General features: G+C 34.8%; 2 protein-coding genes across 2 annotated transcripts; one reads left to right on the forward strand and one right to left on the reverse strand.

Annotated features, from left to right (window-relative positions):
• Positions 1–1,283: 1,283 nt before the first annotated feature.
• Positions 1,284–20,783, reverse strand: LOC110683787 (probable serine/threonine-protein kinase At1g54610). The gene is made up of 8 exons (XM_021860203.1): positions 19,917–20,783; positions 16,065–16,349; positions 15,653–15,970; positions 14,488–14,715; positions 12,565–12,665; positions 7,505–7,619; positions 1,983–2,444; positions 1,284–1,749 (listed from the first exon to the last, which is right to left on the reverse strand). The coding sequence occupies exons 1-8, from the start codon at positions 20,298–20,300 to the stop codon at positions 1,585–1,587; spliced, it is 2,058 nt and encodes a 685-aa protein (XP_021715895.1). The 5' UTR covers positions 20,301–20,783; the 3' UTR covers positions 1,284–1,584.
• Positions 20,784–21,157: 374 nt separating this feature from the next.
• Positions 21,158–24,418, forward strand: LOC110683491 (protein FAR1-RELATED SEQUENCE 5-like). Its single transcript, XM_021859879.1, has 6 exons — positions 21,158–21,412; positions 21,778–21,832; positions 21,970–22,025; positions 22,174–22,962; positions 23,121–23,594; positions 23,675–24,418. Exons 1-6 carry the CDS (start codon positions 21,158–21,160, stop codon positions 24,416–24,418), a joined length of 2,373 nt encoding a protein of 790 aa, XP_021715571.1.
• Positions 24,419–25,085: the final 667 nt, after the last annotated feature.

A 25,085-nucleotide genomic window follows, 5' to 3' on the forward strand; every position in this document is an offset into this window, starting at 1 on the left:
AAGCTAGACAGGCTAGGGTCATTCTGGGTTCGATTCAAGTCAATAATTTGCGGGTTATAATCAAGTCGGATCATTATTTGGTTTGAATCGAGTTCGATTCAACTCAATAATTTGCAAAATAATCAGGCCGAGTCATTCTCGAGTTCAAGTCTAGTTTGATTCAAGTCAATAATTTGCGGGTTACAATCAGTTCAAGTCATTTCCAAGTCGGGTCATGTTCGAGTTCAAGTCTCAAATATTGGGTTAATATGGGTTTCGGGTTGATTTCAGGTAAGGTCATATCGGGTTTAGGTACATTTTTTAGGTCAATTTGTTAACAGTTCATGGAATGATTCAATTTCTTCATTTATTGTAAGAGAAATAATTTCAGATAAGTTTAGATAAGATATACATAAGATATAATAAGTGACAACATAACTATATAACTTTACTTTTATCAATATTAATAAGGTGTTCTAAATTGAATAAGATTATTTGAAATCGGGTCAGGCCAATAACAGGTTAGGTTGAGTTCTAAAATGGGTCGAAACAATTCGGGTTGAATTTAGTTCGGGTAAAAAACAAGTCGTTTTGATTTTGAGTCAAGTTAGTAACAGATTCGGTTAAATTCAAGTCGAGTTAGTCATAGGTCGGGTAAAATTCAGGTCGGGTTGAATTCGAATCAGTTAAATAACAAACCGGGTTAAATTCAAGTCGGGTTAAAGACGAGTTAAAACAGGTTTGGGTCAATTTTGGTTCAGGTCAGATTCAATTCATGTCAATAATTTTCGAGTTATATTCGTGTCGGGTCATCTTCAAGTCAATTTATTTTCGGGTTCAGGTCTGTAATACTCGAGTTAACTCGGATCTAGAGCTGGTTTCAAGTCGGATCTGCTCGGGTTCGAGTCACTATTTTTTCAGGTTCAGGCAAGTCTGTTAATAATCGGGTTCGGGTTGGTATTTCAGGTCGAGTTAGCTTTTGACTGCTGTTGAAGGGCGCACACATTTCTTTGGGAAAGCACAAAAATAGTCATGTGATGTAAACATAAAGTAAAGAATCAAGTGTTAAAAGTAAGATAATTACAGTTTGAACACACATATTTTGTTTCTTGAAATGGAAATAGTGCAATATTTATGAAATTTCACTAAAAAGCAAGTGGTGCAATTATAATGGAACAAAGGAAGTATACAAAATAAAATATAATACACTTGCTCCTTTTTTTTAGTTGACACCTTGACTTTTATACTATTCACATAGTACACTTTTACTCGCTTTTGTAATTTATAGATATAATAAAAAATAGTCATGTGAAATGCTTATTTGAATCGTTTATATTTATATTTTAACAATATCTACAACAACAATAACAATAAAAATACCCAATTTGCATATACATATATATTGCTTGATATATAACTTCTTCATCACCACCCAACAAGTTGATGATATGTGTATTTACATGGAAGGTTGAATGAAACTTGACCTGTATCACTATGAATTACTCAGATTATCTAGTCAGCAATTTGTTGTGCTTAAACTTATCATGGCGAGCTGCCTCTTGAAATCACTAATGACTAATCATGCTCTTAAAGCATCTATTCGGATCACCTAGCCAGCACTTTGTTGTGCTTTAATTTACCATGACGAGCACGACGAGCTGCCTCTTGAAATCGACGATCATGCTCTTTAAGCATCTGATCCAGATCTTTTGAAGGATAGAGTAGTGGGCCAGATAAGTGAATTCTGTCACTGTCAGGTGCAAGACTTTGCTGGATAGACGGAAACAGAAGAAATAATGCATGAATTGACAGTTAAACATTTCTAGTGTACTTTCCAGAAAAATTTTGAGTTTCCAAGTAGAAGACAGCCAGCAGAGCATATAAATGTTGTTATATATGTTGAAGGAAAGGAAGTTTCAATATGATGACTCTAATCAAATGATGCAGTTTACACTCAAACTCGATAATTGACTAATGTAACGCACACAAAGGATTAAACTTACCAAAGCCGGTCTCCTTGGATGTGTATTTTCCTCAAGCTGATGGGAACCCATCATACTTCCAGAGTAATGCAACCAATCATCATTTCTTACTCCATCCAACCCATTAATAGGCCCTGAAAATCTTTCTGCTGCATCAGTTGCCTTTTGATTTTTATTTTTCAAAAGGCCAAATCTTCGGCGATTATCATCAATAACTGAAGTCCTACTCGGCACCAAAGTAGATGAAGTTACATTTGGCAGCCTTGAAAATGATGGAGGATTATTCAATTTCTTCTCACCATTTGACCATCGATCCACACGAGCTAATGGACCTGAATAAACACCTCTCTGATGAAGGCGGTCAAAGATTTCTTTACTCACTTCTTTGACAGCTTCTGAATTACCCATAGAACCAGAAGAAAAATCCACTTGAACAGGCCATAACTCATTTTCAGGCTTTAATTGGGATTGACTCTTCTTTTTCTGCAATTTAATCATGGTATAATGAGCAAGAGGGCATATGAGCAAGTCAAGCAACAAATTGGAGGAACTTTCTAAAGAAGGAGAAATACAAGAACAAAATGATATACAAAAGAGTATAGACAAAATTGCCTATCCATAAATATATACACAACATCATTTGCAAATTAATATGGGACTTGCAAAACCGGAGGCAGCAAAATTTGAATCAAAATACTCAAAATGTGAAGGTTAAAAGGTTGTTCCAGAGACCTGTATAGGTCAATAATTCTCCAGATAAAATGCCATTCAGCAATAAGGTCTCACATTCAGGAGGGAATTCACAATAGCAAGTTAGGAACACACTTCTCCCGCATGCTAAAAGACAGGACCCAACTTACCAAACAACGTGAACTTGGTTCGAGCCCAACGGATGAAATTTAACGCTAATAAGAAGAGAGGAGGAATTTCATGGGACTGGGTTTATTTGAAACTCCAGTCTTATAGGAAGAAATCTCTTGCAAAAAGACCGAATGAAAAGTTGGCTCCGCGTTTCCATGGGCCCTTCAAGGTGGTGCAGCGCATCGGTCAATAAGTTGGAACCGCCAGGAACGTGCCGTATCCACCTGGTTGTCCATGTGTCCCAACTCAAAAGGGCACTAGGGGATCAAGTGGCTAACCCCATGATTCCTACCCAATTGACCGTGGAGTTGGAACTCAGAGTTGAACCTGAAAGCGTGTTGGATATCAAGACTTCCAAGAGCAACCCTGAAATTCTGGAGGTCCTAATTCAGTGGCAATGGGCTGCCCGTAATTGAAGCCACCAAGGAAGAAGCTGCTACAATTCAAGAGAGGTTTCCATCCTTTCACCTTGAGGACAAGGTGACTCTCGTAGGGGAAGGAAATGTAACGAATGCCTTGAACAACAAGAACAAAGGTTAGATCACGTATGAGTGAAGGAAGAAGAAAAGACAGCAGCAAGGAATCAGGGAAGGAGCAGCCACCAAATCAGAGCAGCCAAGGACTGCTGTGAATGAAGGCTGGCAGCAGCCCCAGGCGACAGCTGCAGCTTTTGTGATCTTACTCTTTTGGCTGATTGTGTACATATAAAAGGGGGGTAGGAGTGTGCTAGGTAGCTGGTAATTTGTAAACACTTGAGTGTAGAGATTTGTGCCCTCAAGGTACTAGTGAGAGAGTGATGGCCTCAAGCCTCCTAGTGTGTGAAAGATTTTCCCTTTATTAATCAATAAAATAGCTTCCTACTTCCCTAAAGAATTCATCTTTATTGCTTTTCCTTCAATATTACAGTAATATATAACTCGAATGTTATAACTCTATCAAAAATTCCTTATCAAGTCTAAACCCAGTTAATGATTGGTTGTTTATGTTTAGTCTAGGTTTTGAAGAAAAATACTAGAATTTAAATAAGTAATTAAACCTCAATTATATAATTCAGATATGTGAAGCTCCAAATTAGATTTATAACCCTTTCATTTTGAAAATTGAGAGAAGATTTTTAATCTTAGTTCAAATGCATCAAATTCCTTATGAATAAAAGTTGAACATTTGAGGATATAATAAGAGTGATTCTGCAAGTTTTGTTTGGGATGTGCAATAGCGAGCAATAGATGCACCAACAATGAAAACCTAGTAATGAAAATGAATTTACATGAGCATATATGATGCCGATCTTGACGACCTTAGGATATAAATTAGAAGACAACAACTTCTAAGGGTTCTAAGGGTGACTGTAATGGCAACTACGTTGAATTCCAGGTTAATAACATGTTCGAACTCTACGATAATCCTCTCACTTAGATTTAAGCATTAAAGCTCTATTCAGCTAAAATCAATCTTAAAAATAATAAGATAAAAGAAATTTTTAATGGTACTCGTCAGGGTTTTTTTTTTTTTCCTCCTCAATGGTAAACAATAAAATATCAAATTAACTTCGGTAATCTATAATTTTTAAAAACTAATTCGGTGATAACATTAGTAAAGCATTATTAGAAAATATTAACCATGGTTAACGTTTTAAAATGGAGTGAATAGTGAAATGCCTAAAATACCCCTATTTTAAAAACATTAAAATAAAAAATCAACCAACTTCTTCCCCCTCCCCAACCCAGCTAGCCTCGGCTTACCCAGTACCCACGACCCCAACGCTAGCGCAACCCCACCGGTCATTTCCTCTTTCTCTCTTTCGCGACACCCACCACCATCATCATCATTTTTACCATTAACATAACACCCACCATCATCATCATCATTTTCACCATTAACAACATTGCTAGGTTTCGATGAAGATCGAACTGAGCTAAAACATTTCCGGTTCAACGAATCGAGTCAATTTCCGTAGGCGTATTTTGACTACGACGGCCAGAAATCGATTTTAGATCGTTGGAGAGCGTGGTTTTGATTTGCTTTTAGATGTTCGTTGGAGGTTTTGCCATCGGTAACATGACTCTAGAGCTAACTTCACAAACCCTAGGTCGAAATCGACGAGGTTGGGGTTACTGGGTTAGGGTTAGTTGGGGATGGTTGGGGTTTTTCGAGGGTTAGGGTTGTGCCCTAAGGGTATAGAGTTTCGTGGTTCGTGCTCTGAGTGCGGCCAACGTTGGAGGAAGGGGGATCGAGGTTGGGAGGGTGATTGGCTGGATGTGGTGGCGGGGGAAAGTGTGGTTGATGGTTTTTTTAAAAAATACTTTAATTGTTAAAATAACAAAGAAAAATCTGATTTTCAAGGATATGTTAGTCATTTTGCCTTTGATTAACTATAGTTAAGCTTATAATATTAGATTAATCTCATTAATGTCACCACTGAATTAATTACACATATTGTCGATAAACAAAATTAATTTGATTATTTGATGTTTACCATTGAGAAAAATAAAAAACTTAAGAGCACCATTGATAATTTCCTAACATAAATTTAGATCCCTAATGAAATAAATCAAATAAATATAATGATGATCAAACTATATATTTAACAAAGAATGACAACTTCAACAAACTCATGTTATAAAAGTGTTTTTTATATGCCCTGAGTGCATTAGACTCATGAATACATTCTTATGCCTACAAAATTTAAGTGGTTGGATAAGATCTTAAAAGTTATTTAAATTGATGTTTCATAAGCTTTATTATGATTTAGATTGAATGATATATTAGTCATTGACTAAATTTAGACTCAACTATGATACCCTTACACTCTTTAGGCTATAACATAAAATATATAAATTATATGGTACATGACCAATTTTGTTAGAAAGTAGACTTTGATATCTTTCCAATGATATATTATAAGCCCAATTATAACTTCGCAATTTGAAGATATGGGTTTTGGAAAATCAGACTTTTTGCAAGAGTGGAATCGTTAGAATCGGTACCGATTTCAACAATTCTAACCGATTCTATGAGCGATTCTACGGCCGACGATTTGCACAGTTTAGGTGGATGTATGATTCTACTACCGAATCGCGGTTTAAATAACATCGTATGCATATATATATATATATATATATATATATATATATATATGTGTGTGTGTAAAAAAAAAAAAAACACTCGTTATATATATATATATATACACATACATACATATATATATATACATATATATATGTATGTATATATATACATACATACATATATATATATGCATACGATGTTATTTAAACCGCGATTCGGTAGTAGAATCATACATCCACCTAAACTGTGCAAATCGTCGGCCAATCGTCGGCCGTAGAATCGCTCATAGAATCGGTTAGAATTGTTGAAATCGGTACCGATTCTAACGATTCCACTCTTGCAAAAAGTCTGATTTTCCAAAACCCATATCTTCTAATTGCGAAGTTATAATTGGGCTTATAATATATCATTAGAAAGATCTCAAAGTCTACTTTCTAACAAAATTGGTCATGTACCATATAATTTATATATTTTATGTTATAGCCTAAAGAGTGTAAGAGTATCATAGTTGAGTCTAAATTTAGTCAATGACTAATATATCATTCAATCTAAATCATAATAAAGCTTATGAAACATCAATTTAAATAACTTTTAAGATCTTATCCAACCACTTAAATTTTGTAGGCATAAGAATATATTCATGAGTCTAATGCACTCAGGGCATATAAAAAACACTTTTATAACATGAGTTTGTTGAAATTGTCATTCTTTAGCAATCCCATTAAATGAGTTAACTTGACACTTAATTTTCTATTATTATTGGATTTTTTATTAAGGGAAATAATTTTGCGAGTCAACAACTTTTTTTTTATCTTTTCATTATTTAACAACAATTGTCTCGTACGCTCATGCTTAAGAATGTGTACCAATAATCTGACTTTATAGTTTATAGTGTATTGTGTATTTGTTTGAGTTATGCGCGTGCAAAATTACTTCCAAAACTTTTTTTTTTTATTGTCAATACTATGTTATCAACAATTTACATTGATATCATTCTCATTGCTTAAAAATTATGTATATAGTCACTTGTTACTTTTGAAGCCCAATTTTACAATTTTGTAGAATTGTACGGTTCTACAATTTGATTTTACTGATTTAATTCTACCCCAATCACCGATTCAAGGTAGAATCCCGATTCTGATAACTATGTATATACATATAATAATTAATAAAAGTCGTATACTTGCTCCAACATCAATATAGCACTAGACAGTTGATAGTAGTGAATGAAGGAAAAATATTCTTGGAGGACCACAATAGATAATATCTTAGTTCATGTAAACCTCATCTTTTTGGGATTCAGGCTTTATTTTTGTTGGCATTGTTGTTGTAATAACTCTTTAGTCTATTATTATTGGTAAATGGTAATCAAGTGAAAAGGCTGAGCCACATTAAAGTTCTGTTATTTCTATTTTCGAAGTCTGATTATTTTTTTAATCATTGTAAATCCTTGGGACTGCATCCTCTAATGTGATTACTGGGATTCATTCCAACACTCCGTACGCAAGTTAGTTCAGCTTAAATTGAGCAGCAAGAGATAACTCAGCTAACAAATTATGTATGTAATATAGCCTCATACTTCATACTAAAAGAACATGTATAGTTTACACTACCTGCAATGATGAAACAAAGTCCGCATTAACTTTGGCAGATACAGTAGCAATAGATTCTTGTAAGTTTAGTTTTCCTTGGTCAACCCTATCATGCCTGCCTCCTGAAGCATGACGTCTACAAAATCAACCAAAAAAACATAACAGACCAAAGTTAGGGAAATCATACCTGATGAAAAGAGAGGAGGGAGAGGGGGGGGGGGGGGGGGGGGGGGGGGGGGGGGTTGGAGACACTGAGGATTGCAAGCTATACATGTGAAATTAATCATAAAGAATAAAGATCTTAGCTATAAATTGTCAAATCTTTAGAACACAATTAAACATGTAAATATTATGCATGTAACAAAATTAAACATAAGAGATAGTTGCATTAGTGAGACCAAAAGAAAGCACAACTAACGAGGACTATAAATCTTTTGGAAGCAAATGGAATATAACTTGCATGCCAAAAATAACAGCACAATGATTTACACGAGAAGGCTGATTTATTAGTTGTGAACTACACAAAAACCCTAAATTGGCAAAGAAAACATAATTTGAAAGAATTTCCCAAAGCATAACTCAATCTATCCACAGATACACCAAACTAGATCATGATCAAACCAGATACGCCATCTTGTTGCCGTCTCCCGTACCCGATACGTTTCGGGGACGAGTACGGTGCGGATACGCCATGAAAACGTCCCTAAGCTGTCCCCGTCGAAAGTGGTACGGGAAGCAATTTTGGGGACGTTTAACCTCTTGCTTGGAAACGTATCAGGGATGGGGAAGCCCATTTTCTGACGTTTCCATTAAAGCCCATCCCATGTTTTAAAAAAAAGCCCAAAATTACTCACCAAAATGTCGATTTCCCCCAATTATCAAAACCCTAAAATTGCGAACGTTGATTGTGCGGCCTGATTCAACCGTCTGCTGCGACCGAAGACTACCTGCGACCCCTCCGACACCAGCAACCGGCCTGATTCAACATTTCTGCTTCTGGTTTCCTTTTTTCTCTTTCTTCGAACTATTTTTTTTATTTATGTGAATAATGGAGTGATGTTTTCTACAAAGCATGTGATTACTTGATTTTTTTTTTAACTTAAAGTTACTGTAGAATATAGATGGCGGTAAGTAGAAATCACACGGTGCTTTTTCTTTCCCATATTTTGTTTTTTTTTAAACCCCCATATTTCATTTTAAATGGCAATGTGATTATGATTATGATTATGGTACTTTAATTATGAATTTCATGAGTTATGAATTGTTGTTATGAGTTTATGGATTTACAAACAAAAAAAAAAAAAAAAAAACTTTTTAAGGATTTACATTTTGCTGAATTTTTATTTGCCGTATCCTAGCCGTACCCGTTTTTGGAAATTTTGATTTTGCCGTATTTGTTCCCGTTTTTTGTACCCGTATCCGTATCAGTGCAACCTAGATCAAACCTGCCTTTTAACTCATTCAAACACTTGCGCCAAATCACTCAGTATATAACCAAAATGATTGGTTCTAAATTCTAATGAACTTCATGAAAATAATCAGAACTTGAATACCAAATTAAGTTGTATTAACCAGCAGTAAAAGTTACCAGTTTTGTATGAGAGGTGCTTGGGAATTAAAAGTTGGCACTTAACAGCATTTAAACAAGTATAATGACATAATATGTCACGAGCAAATACTATAATAAATTTAGATATATTGATTAATCTACTCAAAGGCTAAAAAAAAAACACCAGAAACTCTAAGCCCCGTACTTTTTTACTTTCATGAATGGTTAGCTATATGTTAAAACTAACTTTAATTAACCATGGTGAACTATCTCCATTGTCTACTACCCTACATCAACTTCCCACTATCACCATTATTTTCTCTCTCCTCTGCCTTCACCTCCATCTCGTGTCTCTCTCTCTTCTTTTAAAAATCTAATATAATTCAAAATATAACACAAAACCAATTAATCTTTCTCAATTCATTCTACGCCAATCCTCTGATTTTTTCATTCAAAGAAGTTTTTGATATTAATATTGGGGATTTTTCAAGGAAATTTTCAGATTTCTTTTTTGGATTTTCAAAGCATTGATTTAACCGTACTCCATTTTTTCTTTGCTCTTTGATTTGCAGTACACCTCAATACATTACCATCATCCACATTATATTTTTAATCACAAATCCCAACAACACAACCTTATAATCATCATAAATCATATAGCTAGGATTACAGAATGGTCTTCACTCCTATGAAATATACAAACCAGACAAGGGGGTAGCAGTGGCAGCGGTGGAAGCTTATGCAGTAGTGGAGGTTAGGTCTTATAATAGAGGTGGTGGTTTGATAAGGAATTGAGGGGGGAAAAAGGAGAATTGAGTGGGGTTGACAAGGGCTTTCATATTAATAAATTATTTACTGAGTTTGCCTTCATTTTTAAAAAGTAAGATTTAATAGAATCTATAACCATATTAAAACTCCAAAGAACAATAAGTTATTATTATGTGTCATCCATCCTCCAACATTATTTGGTGCCACATGAGCAATGACATGGCGAGTGCAAGTCTTATATTAATCTTCAATCTACAATAACTTTATCATTCTAAAAAAAAGTTTATTTAGATTTGAACTTAAAACCTTTCACTAATAATATATCTAACTTACCATCTAAGCTATATTATTTTATATCCATTCATTCACCATAACTACTATCTTGAATTTTATATGTAAGGGACTTAAATTCAATAATTAAACAACAACAAAATCTCAAGCAATAATTAATCTCAATGCACTAATAATCAGTCTTTTTTTTCCATTACATATACATGTTATGTCTTGTATTATTTTTTATTTATCCATAATTCTCAAAAGTTTGGTTCGTGGTATCACTTGGTTTTGTTATTGTTCTTGTTCTTGTTGTAAAATCTGACCACTATGTTTAATCTCATAACATTATTGACAACATATTAATATCCAACGCATTAGAAATACAAATACTTGACAGCAATTCTAACCTCATATTATAATGACCTTCGGGCTAAAAACTAGTTTCTAACTAAAAATACATCATTAAAGCCAAATTTGATAAATTATAAATGTTTAAAGCTACCATTGATAATCAATAAATAAAATAAAAAATTAATACCAATGAAAAAAAAAATTATAGCAAAAGTAGAGGACTACCATTGAGTTTTTCCCTAAAAATAATAATGTAAAATGACATAAATGTTGATGGTTTTAAATGGCTAATCTTACATTGACATTTAAGGTTTCATTGATATTAATATATTATAGAGTGACAAGAAGTTTGAAACAAAACAAACCAAAAAAGAACGGCTATGTCTTATAATCATCTTACTCACTTTTCACTTTGCATATTTTAGGATGTGCAAAATAAACTTCAATTTTGTGTTTCAAGCAAGCTTTAAAATTTTGAACTTTTTCTTTTTCTCTGCTTCCCAACAATATATTCTTTCTTTATCTCCACAATTTCTCTTACTTTTTTTATTCTTTCTATCCAATAGTCAAAACTTCTTCATGCAAAATTCAAATTTGAAATTCAGATTAAGGGATTAATATTATTGCTTCCTTAGAAAGAATACAAAATTACAAGTAATCAACCATGACAATACCTATATTACAAGTACTCAATCTTAGTCTAATAACTGAAATTGTAAGTAAATTTGAGATTTGGGCATTGTGGATCAGCCAATATCAGAATACTAAATTAGCAACTGGCCATGCCCAACCGCCCAAAAAAATCCTAAATAGGATAAATTTAATTCTATCATAATGATTTGGGAGCAATTACAAGTAACTGACACAATAAAACCAATTCAGATATTCTTGAAAGAAAGTTACTCTTCCAAAGGAACAGCTTGTAAAACACAGGTGGCTGTGCATTGCTTGTAAATAGTATGAATGCACAGGGAAATCACTTTATATATCCGGAAATCACTTTTCCAGCGAGTAATCAATAACTTTAATATTATAAGGATGAAGTTATGGCATTATGAATTTAAAGTCAACACGGTAACGTATTCTGTTGCCTAACCTAAGACTGTTTCTCATCAAAACTTTTGAAAAGTTAACAAATGAGTTGACTATTTTCTTCTTACTTTGGGTAGATTAAGGAGTCTAACAAGGAACATATCAGTTTATATATATATATATATGTTTGATATTTATAAAAAATTTCAGATTTTAGTTTACTATTTCTAACCTTTCTTTAGGTATGTAGTTCTATAAAGACAAGGGAATAATCCATAACAAATTTGACTTGGTATTTGAGTTAGTAAAAAGTGATTTGTTCCTTCCAAAATTATGTTTTCTTTTTTCTCTTCTTGAGTTGAATTTAGATTTTAAAATTTCACTTGATGTATGTTCTTTAACGCCAGATAAGGACATATATCTAATACTTTGGGCTGTAAGCAATTTTTAATAATTTTTAATCAAATTTGATTATTGCTCCACAGTCAACTTGGCATCATTATCTTAGTGCAGACTCGAAGACCCCTAGCCAGCGTCCACCCCCGCCCCCAAAAAAAATGATAAAAATATTAATAAACATTTGTTTGTAAAAGCTTACTTAAGCAGCTTGTTAAAAAATAATGGTCTGTAATAGCTTGTATACTTCACTTTTTTATTGCATAAAATAATGGTAGACCAAAGCTCCTTCCCCTCAAGAAAAGGTTGACACCAATTTTTTAGAGAACAACCTACTTGTTGTAAGGGGTAAATACTCTGGATTTCTGGAACCATGCATTAACTTCTGGTTTCTAGAACTGATACCATCACGCATCGAAATCCTTTTTCCAAACGTTCTCAAAGGCTGAGGTTTGTCATAAACTCGTAACTGCCCATAACAGAATACAAATCAGCTTATTACCCCAATTGCTGACCATTTTTCCTATCAGTTGACTCTTGATATCATCAACACAAGACTATCTAAATCCGTATTTTATCTCCCCTCCATTCATCAAATTTTCTTTATGGTAAAGAGCAGGTGATTCATCAAATATAGATCATTACGAAATATGATTACAGACAGAGGACAGTAATATAATAACAATAAGCTCCAGAAAATGGAAAGTACCTTCGGATTTCTTCCTCACGTCTTCTTGCATCTATCTCTTTGCTAGGGGGATATTTAGGCAAGGTTGAAGGATCGCAAGCATGGGGCTTTGACGTAAAAAACTGCAAATTAAAACATCAAATGACATCAAGAAATAATAGCAGGTACGACACAATTAACCAACTGAAAAGCAACTACCTATTTTGATATGTGCTCATTGAAGATCCAAAGCAAGATAGACAAACAAAATCAAGTACATTCACATGGTAGAGCAAGGCATATGAGTACAAAGCAAGATGAAATAAAAGCGTAAAACAGGCAGTAGTTCTCGATCAAAAAGAAAGAATTTTTAGCTCAAGAGAAATGAAATAATAGTATTACAAGTTTGACAAGGTGTTCCAACAGTCAAAAGTCTTGGATGAAAATTAGTTTGAGAGAAAATGCACTTTAAATGGTCTAAAACAATTTGGGAGCTGCACCTAGCTCATTTCGACACTAATATAATGCAAACGGACCTGTACTGTTATATCGGCTACCGTTTAGTTTAAGACAACAAAATCTGTCCTATTTTTGCAACATTGAGGAATTTGACAATTGCAAGCCACAGAAACAAAGCCTTAATTATGAGGAGACGGTAGCAAATGTTGTGGTGTGATGTGACAGAATAATCAATAATTATATAAGAAGAGATATGAAAGATCTTAGGAATCTCCTCACTAGGACTAGCATACAAGGGGTTTTAAGGATTCATATCGCTTGACTGGTATTCAGTGCAAGGCACATCATCATGAAACAATTTGACACTGTCAATCCACCATTGGCAAGTCCAAGACATGGGAGTCTCTACTCCTATGTTTTTCTAACAACAGACCTTTTTCCAAATAACAATCTGCTTCTCACAAAGACTCATCTTCATAAAAATCAAAATCCCAGATCTTTTTCTAGAGCCACATCAGCCTTTAGAAAAAAAATCTGAAGAATCTATTTATGAGTTGACACCTTAGAAGTATCGTCCGCATTCGATTTTGTAGAATATTATGCATCCGTTCTTGCTTCTCCCTTAACCTCAACAGCCTTTCACTAATCTTTACAGGCTTATCTAGAGTCCCATTCGCCTTGCTAACAGTCAAACAAATTTGAGAATCACAATATCTTCTGCCAGGAAATAATAGAGAAAGACCATATAAATCGAACACTCAAACAGCATAATCAATAACCTCACCAACCATCCCTTACTCTTTATCACCCATAACAGGGGAAACAACGGGAGGATAGAGAAGGGGGAAGGGGGGAACCCTGCAAGCAATCTCCTCTTTGTTTAGCTCAGTGCAAAGTTAACATACTCGATCAAAAGGATAAAGAGTCAATACATCCTTCGTTTTTTATTAGATGATCACTTTCTAAAAATAGAAGCTTCAATTTACATGCATCACTTTCCCTTTTAGTTATATTATTCTCCCTATCTCTCTCCTATCACATAGGCCCTCTTTATTTTTCTCTCTATCTCCCTCTAATCCAAATATCGCGTAGGAGTCCCCAATTACAAAAGTGATGCAACTAAAAAAATGGATGAAGTACTTTAAGACCAATAGTCAACCAAACAAAGTGAGCAAGACCATCTTTTGACAAAATTGCGCTCAAATACACAACAATGAGTTCAACATGCTACAACAACTAGTGTTTTTGAGGATGGTATCAGCTACATGTTATTGATAATTCCAAGGATGTTTTGTAATGTCTGGTAAACAGAAGGACATTTGATTACAAAATTAAATAACAGGAAATTAATAATATAATGTTGAGAACACTCACAAATCACAATCTAAGATACTTCAGATTCAATTTTAAGTGTAATTGCAAAGAGATTATTTCATAACATGATACCAGATCCTAATTTCCAGAGTTTATTAGGATTCAATTTACTTCATCAATCAATTCACACACCTCACTATCAAGAGCAAAAGCAGCAGTTCCACGAGAGGCAGGGTCTATAGAGAGAAGAGTCTCGACAAGGGACAATGCAGGAGCAGATATTTCTTGAAATCTTTCAGCAACACATCTTCTATAAGGTCTTTGAGGTTTGAAAGCCGTTGAATGGGGTAACTTTGATTTTTCCCAAAATTCCTCGGGTGGAGAGCCACAAAGTTTGAAAATCTTGTGCAGCTGTTCAACCTATTAACATATCCAAACTTCCATTAGAAAATAATTTTACCGAAAGGAAAAACTTTAGTTATAAGAAGTCCCTAACACAACATACAAGCCTATTTTATCAGCTTATAAACTCAGTAGCCAAAAATCAATAAATTCATACAATAAATACTTTAGCTGTTTGTCATCTTCTTCCTAAGGCATTGAACATTCACAATGCAACTTTGATGCAGCATAAGTAGGAAAAAAAAAAAGAAATATAAATGTTCAACAGTCATAATTCTTTTAATACCTTGGGAGTTTGTTAAAAAAAATCCCTGTACCATGACGAACATGTTAGAATGACTTTTTAAGCATTTACCCAGTACAAGCAGCACTGCAGCAATCCCCTCATCCCATATCATATTCCACATACACCTTATTAAGTGTTTTGGTAAACAAACACATTCTTTTTATTGTATTTGCTCTCCTTTTGCCTTCACTGAGAACTACCTACATCACAAATCTCTTAAGTATGCAGAATGGGAATAGAATCAAAATTCAAAGGTTGGTGATTTTTAAATTCATGGAGTGGGGTTTTTCAGTATACATTTTTAGATTATAATTCACCATAGGAATTTTGCTCAGTGCTCTAACTCATTAAACTATACTAGTGAAGCAGTAATTAATAGGTGGGTTAATTTATTGTTTGATTAGTTTCTCAAGCAGTGGATCTGTAAAGATAAACCAATTAAAAGAAAGGCATATTTTGAATTGAAAAGGTCAAAGGGGAATAAGAACGAGAGTCTTTAGTGGCCACTCCTTGCAATTTTATGTGGGTTTCTACAGTTTCAAACATTTTCCTACCAGTCTTTTGTCCCTTCATTACCACATAACTTTACTGATAACAAAAATAACAAACTCCACAACCCCCCCCCCCCCCAACGAAAAAAAAAACACACACACACACCATGTATATTACCTCTGTCCTTCCAGGCATAATGGGTTTTCTAGTATATAATTCTCCAAGAATGCAACCAGCACTCCACAAATCTACTGAAACCCCATAATGAGTTGCTCCAAGCAAAAGTTCAGGTGGTCGATACCATAAAGTTACCACTCGACTTGTTAATGGCAGGCTCTTCGAAGGATCAAAGAAAGTTGCTAACCCAAAATCCGCAATTTTCAAGATTCCACAATCATCAATCAAGAGATTTGAACCCTTTATGTCACGATGCAATACACCATGTCTATGACAATATTCAAGGCCAGAAAGAAGCTGATGCATAAAACATTTTACCTAACAAAGAAAACCTATTTGAAATGAGGAATAATACATTCAACAAATATAGTATAAAAACAAGTACACAAGCAAACAGTTATAATGTTGGTACCTGTGGCTCTGTAAACTTCAGGCCTGGAAGTGATGCAATTCCTGTAAGGTCATGTTCCATGTACTCAAATATAAGATATAAGCTGCTAGACGTAGCAGATGCAATTAGGCCTTCCAATTTAATTACATTAGGGTGATCAAGTCTACGTAGTATAAGGATTTCTCTTGACATGAACTTTACACTCTCCTGATCGAGATTATCAAATCTCACTCTTTTTAAGGCAACGATCTTGCCATTAATAAGATCCCGTGCCTTGTAGACACTACTATAAGTTCCCTCCCCAATCTGCAAGAATAGATACAAATATACCTTAACTAAATATGCATAATCCAACCACTGTAATTTACTTATGTATAATTAATGAAGGTAGTATTCTAGATTTAATTATAGAGTAGCAAATTACAGAGCAACAAACACAATTTTTAACATTGACGTAAAATTATAAGGAAAAAAGAAGAGTAGTTAATAATAGACAATAAAGTTTTCTCCGCAATAAGACTATAAGAGTAAAAGACTAATAGACAATTAAGTTTTCTCCGTAATAAGACTATATGAGCAAAAGACTTTGTCCTGTATAGCTTTGCTTTGCAAGCAGGACAAAATATTCAAGAAACCCTAAAAATTCACGTCACGAGCGTCTCTACATAGTTAACACATGAGATATTAATTAGCTTCTAAAGTAGTAAATTAAATCCCCAAGTAATAGTCATAGAGAAACTCGAGCCACAATAATTTAAATTTTTCTAGGAAGTGTGAAAAGAGTCATGTCTAAAGGTTTGTACTGCTGGGATCAGGAAAATTACTTGAGGATAAAATTTGTGCACGAATTTGAAAATGTATCCGGCTTCAATTTTTCCACGTGAAAACCTTTATCTCACTGGACTTATTCTCTTACCCATATTGAAATATTAAACATCAAAAATAATTTAAATTCGCTAAAATAATTTCAATAAAACTAAGCTAAGTTCAAAATATATAAGTTCAACAAAAATTAGTTAAAATTAGATTAGTTAAATAAAGCAAGTAAAAATCAGTAACATTAAAGAACAAATATAATATAATATCAGTAAAAATAAGTTTTAATCAATAAAAATAATTTTAAAGAATAGGGCCTAAATTAAAGTTACTAGAACTCATTTGTAGTAGTAAAAATATAAATTCCTACTCAAATTTATATGAACCTACTGTTTTAATCTTGAGATAAAGGTATGGATGTCCCATTGAGTTTGCCCCATTCCTATGATAACGTTGAAAGGAATGGTGTCCTTCGAACAAGTGTATTATTCCGATAGAGGGTTTGGAATTATTAGAAAGATAATTATTAATGAATGCCTAGCTGGAGGCCGCTTAATTAGTATTTCAGTTTAATCTTGGCTAAACCCGAGTCACACTCAATCGAGTAACCAAACCGAAACCACAAATTAATCCAAAAGATTAAATGAGTCATAAGAGTATTACGAACAAAGACGTCGGATTTCGAGCTTAGAGCGTCGAAACCAGGCGTCATAAGTCGAGTCGACTTTATGAATCGACGAGACGAGAAATCTAGCAAACATTAAGGGTCTGTTCTCTTACGTTGAAATTCAGTTCAGTTCAGCTCAATTAAGCTCAGCTTAGTTCAGCTCCTAATTTCCTTCTCTTATAAAATATTCAATTCAGTTCAGCTCATTTTAGTAATGAGATCAGGCCCGTCATAGCGCGGACGAAACCTAGCCTCAAATGGCCTAGCCAATTGAGGGCTAGGATGGCTAGCATGGATAGCTAGAGCCATGGCAGCAAGGCAAGGCTCGAATGCAAGTTGCATGGCCGAGCATGCTCGCCGAGTGAGCCTTGCGTGCAAGGCATGGCCAACATGGCCAACCAGCTGCTGCTAGCTCACTACCACAGCTAGCTAGCATTAGGCACCCGACATTCCGGCAAGCTTGTTGGGCTTGGTCGGGGGCCTCGCTAAGCATGTCGTGCCCAGCAGTAGCAGCCCCCAAGCATGCGAGGCGTACCTGCTGGGCCGCACAAGCATGTGAGGCGTGCCTGCTGGGCCGCACAAGCATGCGGGCACACTAGCAGCCAATCGAGCATGGCGCGCCTTGGTGCCTGGGTGCCACCGTGGCACGCCCTCGTTGGCCGAAGTGGGGAGCCAGTTTTCACGGGTTGCTTGGGGAGCAAGGGGAAAGTGGTCCTCCCCTTGTGGTCCTTAGTCTCCTCACCTAACCCCTCCCATGTATGCAAAGTAATGTTTGACTATTTATCTTGATATTTAATAACTTACTTTTCTCACTCTATCATTTATCACACATGGAAAGATGATTGAACTTTTTGCCTTTTTAGGAGCCTTGCCTATATATACCAACTTTAGGAACTAGGATTATACACTTGAGTTGAACTCAATAAGCATCTCCCCGTGAGAAAACCTTTAAGTTTGTAATAATCTAGTATTTTTCTTGGCTAGCCCCGACTAAGCTTTAGGGTAGGGGCCGTTCGAGTCGGGTCTCGAGGGTGTGAAACGTTGGAGCCTTGCGCATTTGCGGGGCACTACGCTTTCAAGTTAGAGCTCTAAGAAAGAGCGAAGCACGCATCAAGGGTATGACAGTCTTTTCCTCTTTCTCTCTCTTTGACAATTAATGGGTGGTTATTAATTAATATGCATGTTTAGTTACTTTAATTTGTATGCGGTTTTTGGGAGGGTTTTGTTCCGCGTGATGTCAAACATCACGAAAACCAATAAGCATTTCCGCCTAAACCCCCCCCCCCCCGCCCCATGAGCAACCACAAGAAATAAAAAGAGTGACATGGGTCAATCTTAGTGGGGTGTGAGAGAAACGTGAGAAGATAATTTTTAGTCCATGATTATCTCACCAATATTGATACTAAATGTAATTGAAATGGTTGCAACAAAAGTTAGCACAAGATAATAGTCATCACACTCGTATTATCATCATGACACAAGAAAAATTGTAAGAAGCAAGTAGCATGGTGTTAAATTTCAAATGCGGTCGCGATCACAGTAACAGCCACATAACCACTTTTGCGCAATGTGGGTGGAATGTGGTAGTTGCAACCTAATATATGTGTCGCAGTATGCTCAAATTCCTTTACAATGATCGCAATGTGTTGATAAGGCTAAGATTTAATACAATGGCAGGTAGTTGATATTTGCCATCGATTTCACCTTAGGTCCAATCCAATTACAAAATTTTCAAGCAGATACACATAAAAAATATTAGCCATCTGTCTAAACTTAGGGGCATTTATGATCCTAACTAGCTCCTAAACGGCTCAAAAATATTACAAGACACAATTGCTTGACTTGAAAAACTCATTCACAGGATTAAAAAGCTTAGAATTACGTTATAAGTATTTATTTTACATATTATAACAGCTCACCTAAAATAAATAGTAAATATTGTTACAATATTCTTAAGAAATCCAAAAGCAATAGCAAAAATGTAGTTATATGAGCTAACATAACAAAAAAGATTAAAAACTCAAGTTGAATTTTAATGTAGGTCGATGTTGAGAATTTAAGTTCAAAAAAGCTCAAGGCACCACTCGAAATCAAAGCTTTATCTCGGCTTAGCTTAAAACATCTAGAGTTTTAGAGATAAAGACATGGAAACCAAATAAGATCTTTTGTAAGTCTCCATGCTAACTAGCCTGAATTATTCCCTTTAGGTATCTCTTCTTAATTTATATCACAAAACTAACCAAATGAAGAAGAGTCACTGGTCCACTACTTACAACTTTATAAGTATACAAATACACAATAATGACTTAGGAACATCAAAGTTCTTAAATAGTTGTAAGGGGGACATTAAGAAAGTAGAAACGCGAGTAAATTGGAAAGAAGGCACATACTTTGTTCAATCTCTCGAAAGAATCTGCACGCCGAGGAATCCAACCTAAGACAGCTTCGCCAGCCGCCTTAGCAAGCCAAGAAGGCCAACCAGCAGCAACCTGCTCACCTTCCCAAGCTTTAGGAACTACGATAATATCTGATTGATGCACCAAAACATCTTCAGGTTTCAGTCTACTCTTCTCAGAACGGTCCTCACATAATCGAATCGAAGTGTTTGCTTTTCTATCAATCAAAGACGTTCTACTATCACTTCTGCTCATCATTTGGGGACCTCCTTCTCTACTCGAAGACGTCGTTCGAGACAGTCTCTTACTCGGTACTCTCTGCCTAGGACTCCCACCACCATCTTCCACAGCCTTGGGCTTACTACTTACACACCCCATTGGTGTATCAATGACACAGCTAAATTGAACGCTCAATTTAATATGTACATACGTTCACTCACCTCCAATCAACAACAAATTATGCAAAAACACCACAAAATTATAGAATTTCTAACAATTCCCAAAAACTCAACAAATTCACAGCTCAAAACTTGCTTCTAAATCGCACCAAGTATTACATTTATGCACTTTCCAGCCCATCAAAATTCATTAACCAATCTTAAAGCAATCAAAAACCCACGTAATTTGGAGGAAATTAAACAATAGATTTAAGAATCGGAAAATACCCAGAATCTCAAAATCACAAGAAATTATTTGGGACCTTGAAAGGTTGAACTGAGTCAAATCGCGTAACTGGTAGCGTGTTGAAACAAGACCCTGAAAAGGAAAAAAAAAATAATAAAAAGTAATTAGGGTTTCAAAAATCAAATGATGGGCGCTATTTGTTTACTTTTTCAAATAATGAATAAATTAAACAATCCCATTTGCATGTACCCGGTGTACAGTATTTTTACTGTACATCGGGTTTTCGCACGTGCTTTTTTTAAAAAAAAAAAAATCGCAGAATTTCAAATACCTAAAAATAAAAAAAACGCAGAACAACAATGGAGGAGAGAGAAAGTGAGAAAAGCAGCTATCAATCATCCATTGAGGAGAGAGAAAGTGAGAAATCGCAAAAATTGCAGAAAACGATCATCAATCGAGGAGAAAAAAGGTTAGAAAACGCAAAAATTGCAGAAATCGATCATCAATCGAGGAGAAAAAAAAAGGTGAGAAAACGCACAAATAGAAGAATTCGATCATCAATTAAGACAAAGAAAGTGAGAAAACTTACAAATTGCAGAATTCGATCATCAATGGAGAATTCGACTTTCGATACAACAAATTGCAGAAATCTCATTCACGAATTGCTACAAAAACAGAGGCAAATTGAGACTGAATTTGAAATCGATTTAAATCGATCGATTATAGAAGAAGAAGAAACTAATTGTTTTGGAGATGAATTCGTACCAATATTCAACAATCCAGACAATGCAGATGAAGCAATCGATAATGCAGATGAAGCAATTGAGAATGCAGAAGACGCAATTCACAATGCAGAAAATCAAGTGGTTCCTAATAAATCAATTGATTCAAATTCAGAACAAACAACCAAATCAGATGCAACTGAAGGTAATTTCTATGAATTTTTGAGATTGTATGCATAAAGTAACCCTTTGAATACATAATTGTTACCCTTTTCATGCATAAACGTGACCATACTTATGCCTAAATGTTACCCTCATATTTAATGCAGAACTTTTTAGATTGCATGCAAAAAGTAACCCTTTGAATGCCTAAATGTTACCCTTTTCATGCTTAAAAGTGACCCTATTTATGCTCAAATGTTACACTCAGATTGTATGCTGAAAATTCAGATTGTATGCAAAAAGTAACCCTTTGAATGCCTAAATGTTACCTTTTTCATGCATAAAAGTTACCCTATTTATGCTCAAATGTTACACTCAGATTGTATGCTGAAAATTCAGATTGTATGCAAAAAGTAACCCTTTCAATGCCTAAATGTTACCTTTTTCATGCATAAAAGTTACCCTATTTTCAAACGAATGTTACCCTTTTTTTTATGCTGCCTGTGGTTATTATCTGATTTGTTTGTATTAAATAACAGATACAAATCCAATTGATGCTTATGGTTTAGATCTTAGAGGATCATTTGTTGGTGTGGTAAGAGAAACTTTTGAAGAAATTTTGGAATTGTATGAAAAACATGCTGCTATACTGGGGTTTTCAATAAGAAAACATACAACTAGATTCAAACAACACACAAAAATAGTAACTGAGAAAAAACTATGTGTGTTCTGCTGAGGGAAAGAGACATTCAGGTCAGAAGAAAACAAAGTTAGTTGAAATGGTTGATGAAGAGGATGTAAATGTAAAAACAAGAAAGCCAAGACAAGTATCCATTACAAGATCAAATTGCAAGGCATGCATAAGAGCAAAAGTGAATAAAGAAGGACAGTTTGAGGTGGTGGCTCATGTTATTCAGCATAACCACGAGCTAACAAAGCCACAGTGGCATTATTTGCATCGTTCTGAAAGAAAAATGACAGAGGAAAAAGTTGTAACAATCAAAACAATGAAATCTTTAGGTCTAACTACAATGGACACTTACAATTACATGGCTACAGAGGCTGGAGGAGAACAGAATATAGGCCATAGTGTTGTAGATCACCTGAATTTCTGCTCAAGGTTAAGAATGGAACAAATTGAGGCTGGAGATGCTCAAACTTTAGTGAACATTTTAAGTCAGGAACAATCAGAGGATCCAAACTTCTTTTTTAGAGTGAAGTTTGACAAAGAAGGAAGAATTTGCAATATCTTTTGGAGAGATTCAATGATGCTAGAAGACTATAGGATATATGGAGATGTTCTTGTCTTTGATACAACATACAGAACCAACAGATATAATCTTATATGTGCTCCATTTGTTGGCATAAATAACCACTGGCATAATTGTATGTTTGCTTGTGCTTTTATTGGGGATGAAACGACCGATTCATTTGTGTGGTTACTACAAACCTTCTTCAAAGCTATGGAGGATAGAAAACCAACTTCAATATTCACTGACCAGGACCAAGCAATGGCAAATGCTATACTGGAGGTAAAAGATTTATATTGACATCTTACAGATTTGAGCTATGACAATAAAGTTTTCCTTTTTCACATAAAGTTACCCTTTTAGCTGCATAAAGTTACCCTTTTTAGTGCATAAAGTAACCCTTTTAACAGCATAAAGTGACCCCTTTATTTTCAATGCAGGTGATTCCTAATACAAGACATAGACTTTGTATATGGCATTTGGAGCAAAATGCCATAACCAGATTTGGAGCTCTTAAAAAAGACAAAGAATTCAAATTTGCATTCAACCAGTGCTTAAAGATGTGTGTGACAGAACAAGAATTCGAAGCAAAGTGGCAAGCAATGTTGCAAAAATATGAGTTGACAGAACACTCTTGGTACAAAAGAGTGTATGAGTTGAAAGACAAATGGTGTCCTGCCCTTTGTAGAGATTTCTTTTCAGCAGGGATCTTATCGTCACAAAGGAGTGAAAGCACTAATCATGCCATAGGATTCAGAGCAAGTAAAGAAACTACTTTGACAGAATTTTATACCATATTTAAGAAGACAACTAATCGTTGGAGAAGCACAGAGAAATATGATGAGTTTACCTGTAGCAAGTCAATAGCATTCACTTCATTGCCTCTATCTGGAATGCTAAAGCATGCCGCACAGGTAAAAAGTTAACTGACAAGTACATAAATTACACCTAATATATGGCAATTTAAATGAAGCTACATGATTTTGATGTACAGGTTTTCACTTTATCACTCTTTAGAAATTTTGAAGAGGAGTTTGGATACTCTATGGAAAGAACTGTTCAAATGTTAGGCAGTAATGAAGAATGCCTACTTTATCAAGTAACACTAGAAGACAAGCCATGGTCTGCACATCAAGTAAACTATATACAAGAGAGCCAAACTGTATGGTGTACTTGCAAAAACTTTGAAGCATCTGGATGGTTATGTTATCATTGCATCAGAATTCTACATTTGCATTCAGTAACAAGAATACCAGACAAGTATGTTTCAAAAAGATGGACTAAGTTTGCAAAAACAGAGGCATGGGATAGGTTGAAGAATCAGGATCCTAAACAGCAATATATTCCATGGAGGCAAACAATGATGAGGAAATACTACAATCTAATCTTAAAAAGTCAAGAAAATGAAGAGACAAGAGCATTTATGGAAGAAAGCTTCAGAAACAGTCTTAAAATAGTGGAAGACTTACTTGCTAGTGCTGCTCAGAAAGAAAGTGCAGAAGCTGCTTCTAACATTCCTGATGTGGCAGACAACACTCAAAGCAATACTGACGCTTCTTCAGCATCGAGTACAAGCACATGTGTACCAATAATTCTTGATCCTAAAAGGGCTGTAACAAAAGGAAGAAGCAAGAGAGCAAAAGGAGGACTTGAAAAAAGCAAGAGAAAAAGAAAACCAGCACTGCCACCTCCAAATTCAGAATTTGGATCAAAGACACCTAACTTACGACTCTTTTAAGATCTTTTTTAGAACATTTTTTTTTTCGAAATTAATATACCTTGTATTGTTAAACTATTTTTCTTTTGTTTTTTTTACTCTATGACTAGTTTAATGAAAATGTGATTGACACTTTTATTAGCACATGTTTAATTATTGGAACACATCAACTTATGTTACCCTTTTAACGTATAAAAGTAACCCTTTTCATGCATAAAAGTGACCCTTTTCATGCATAAAAGTGACCCTTTTCATGCATAAAAGTGACCCTTTTCATGCATAAAAGTTACCCTTTTCATGCATAAAAGTTATCCTTTCTATCCACTAAATCAACCTTTTCTTTGGCAATAGTTACCCTTTCTATTAATAAAAGTTAACCCTTTTATCAATAAAAGTTACCCTTTTCATGCATAAAAGTTACACTATCTACCCACAAAAGTATACCTTATCATGTATAAACTTATTATTTCTACCCACAAAAGTAACCCTTTTTATGCTACAAAGTAAACCTTTTTATGCATGAAAGTGACCCTTTTCATGCATAAAAGTTATCCTTTCTATCCACTAAATCAACCTTTTCTTTTCTAATAGTTACCCTTTCTGTTAATAAAAGTTACCCTTTTTATCACTAAAAGTTATCCTTTTCATGCATAAAACCCTTGACCCTTTTATTTTACAGAAAAAAGTG

This window comes from Chenopodium quinoa, unplaced genomic scaffold (genome assembly GCF_001683475.1).
Source record: "Chenopodium quinoa cultivar QQ74 unplaced genomic scaffold, ASM168347v1, whole genome shotgun sequence".
NCBI lineage: Eukaryota > Viridiplantae > Streptophyta > Magnoliopsida > Caryophyllales > Amaranthaceae > Chenopodium > Chenopodium quinoa.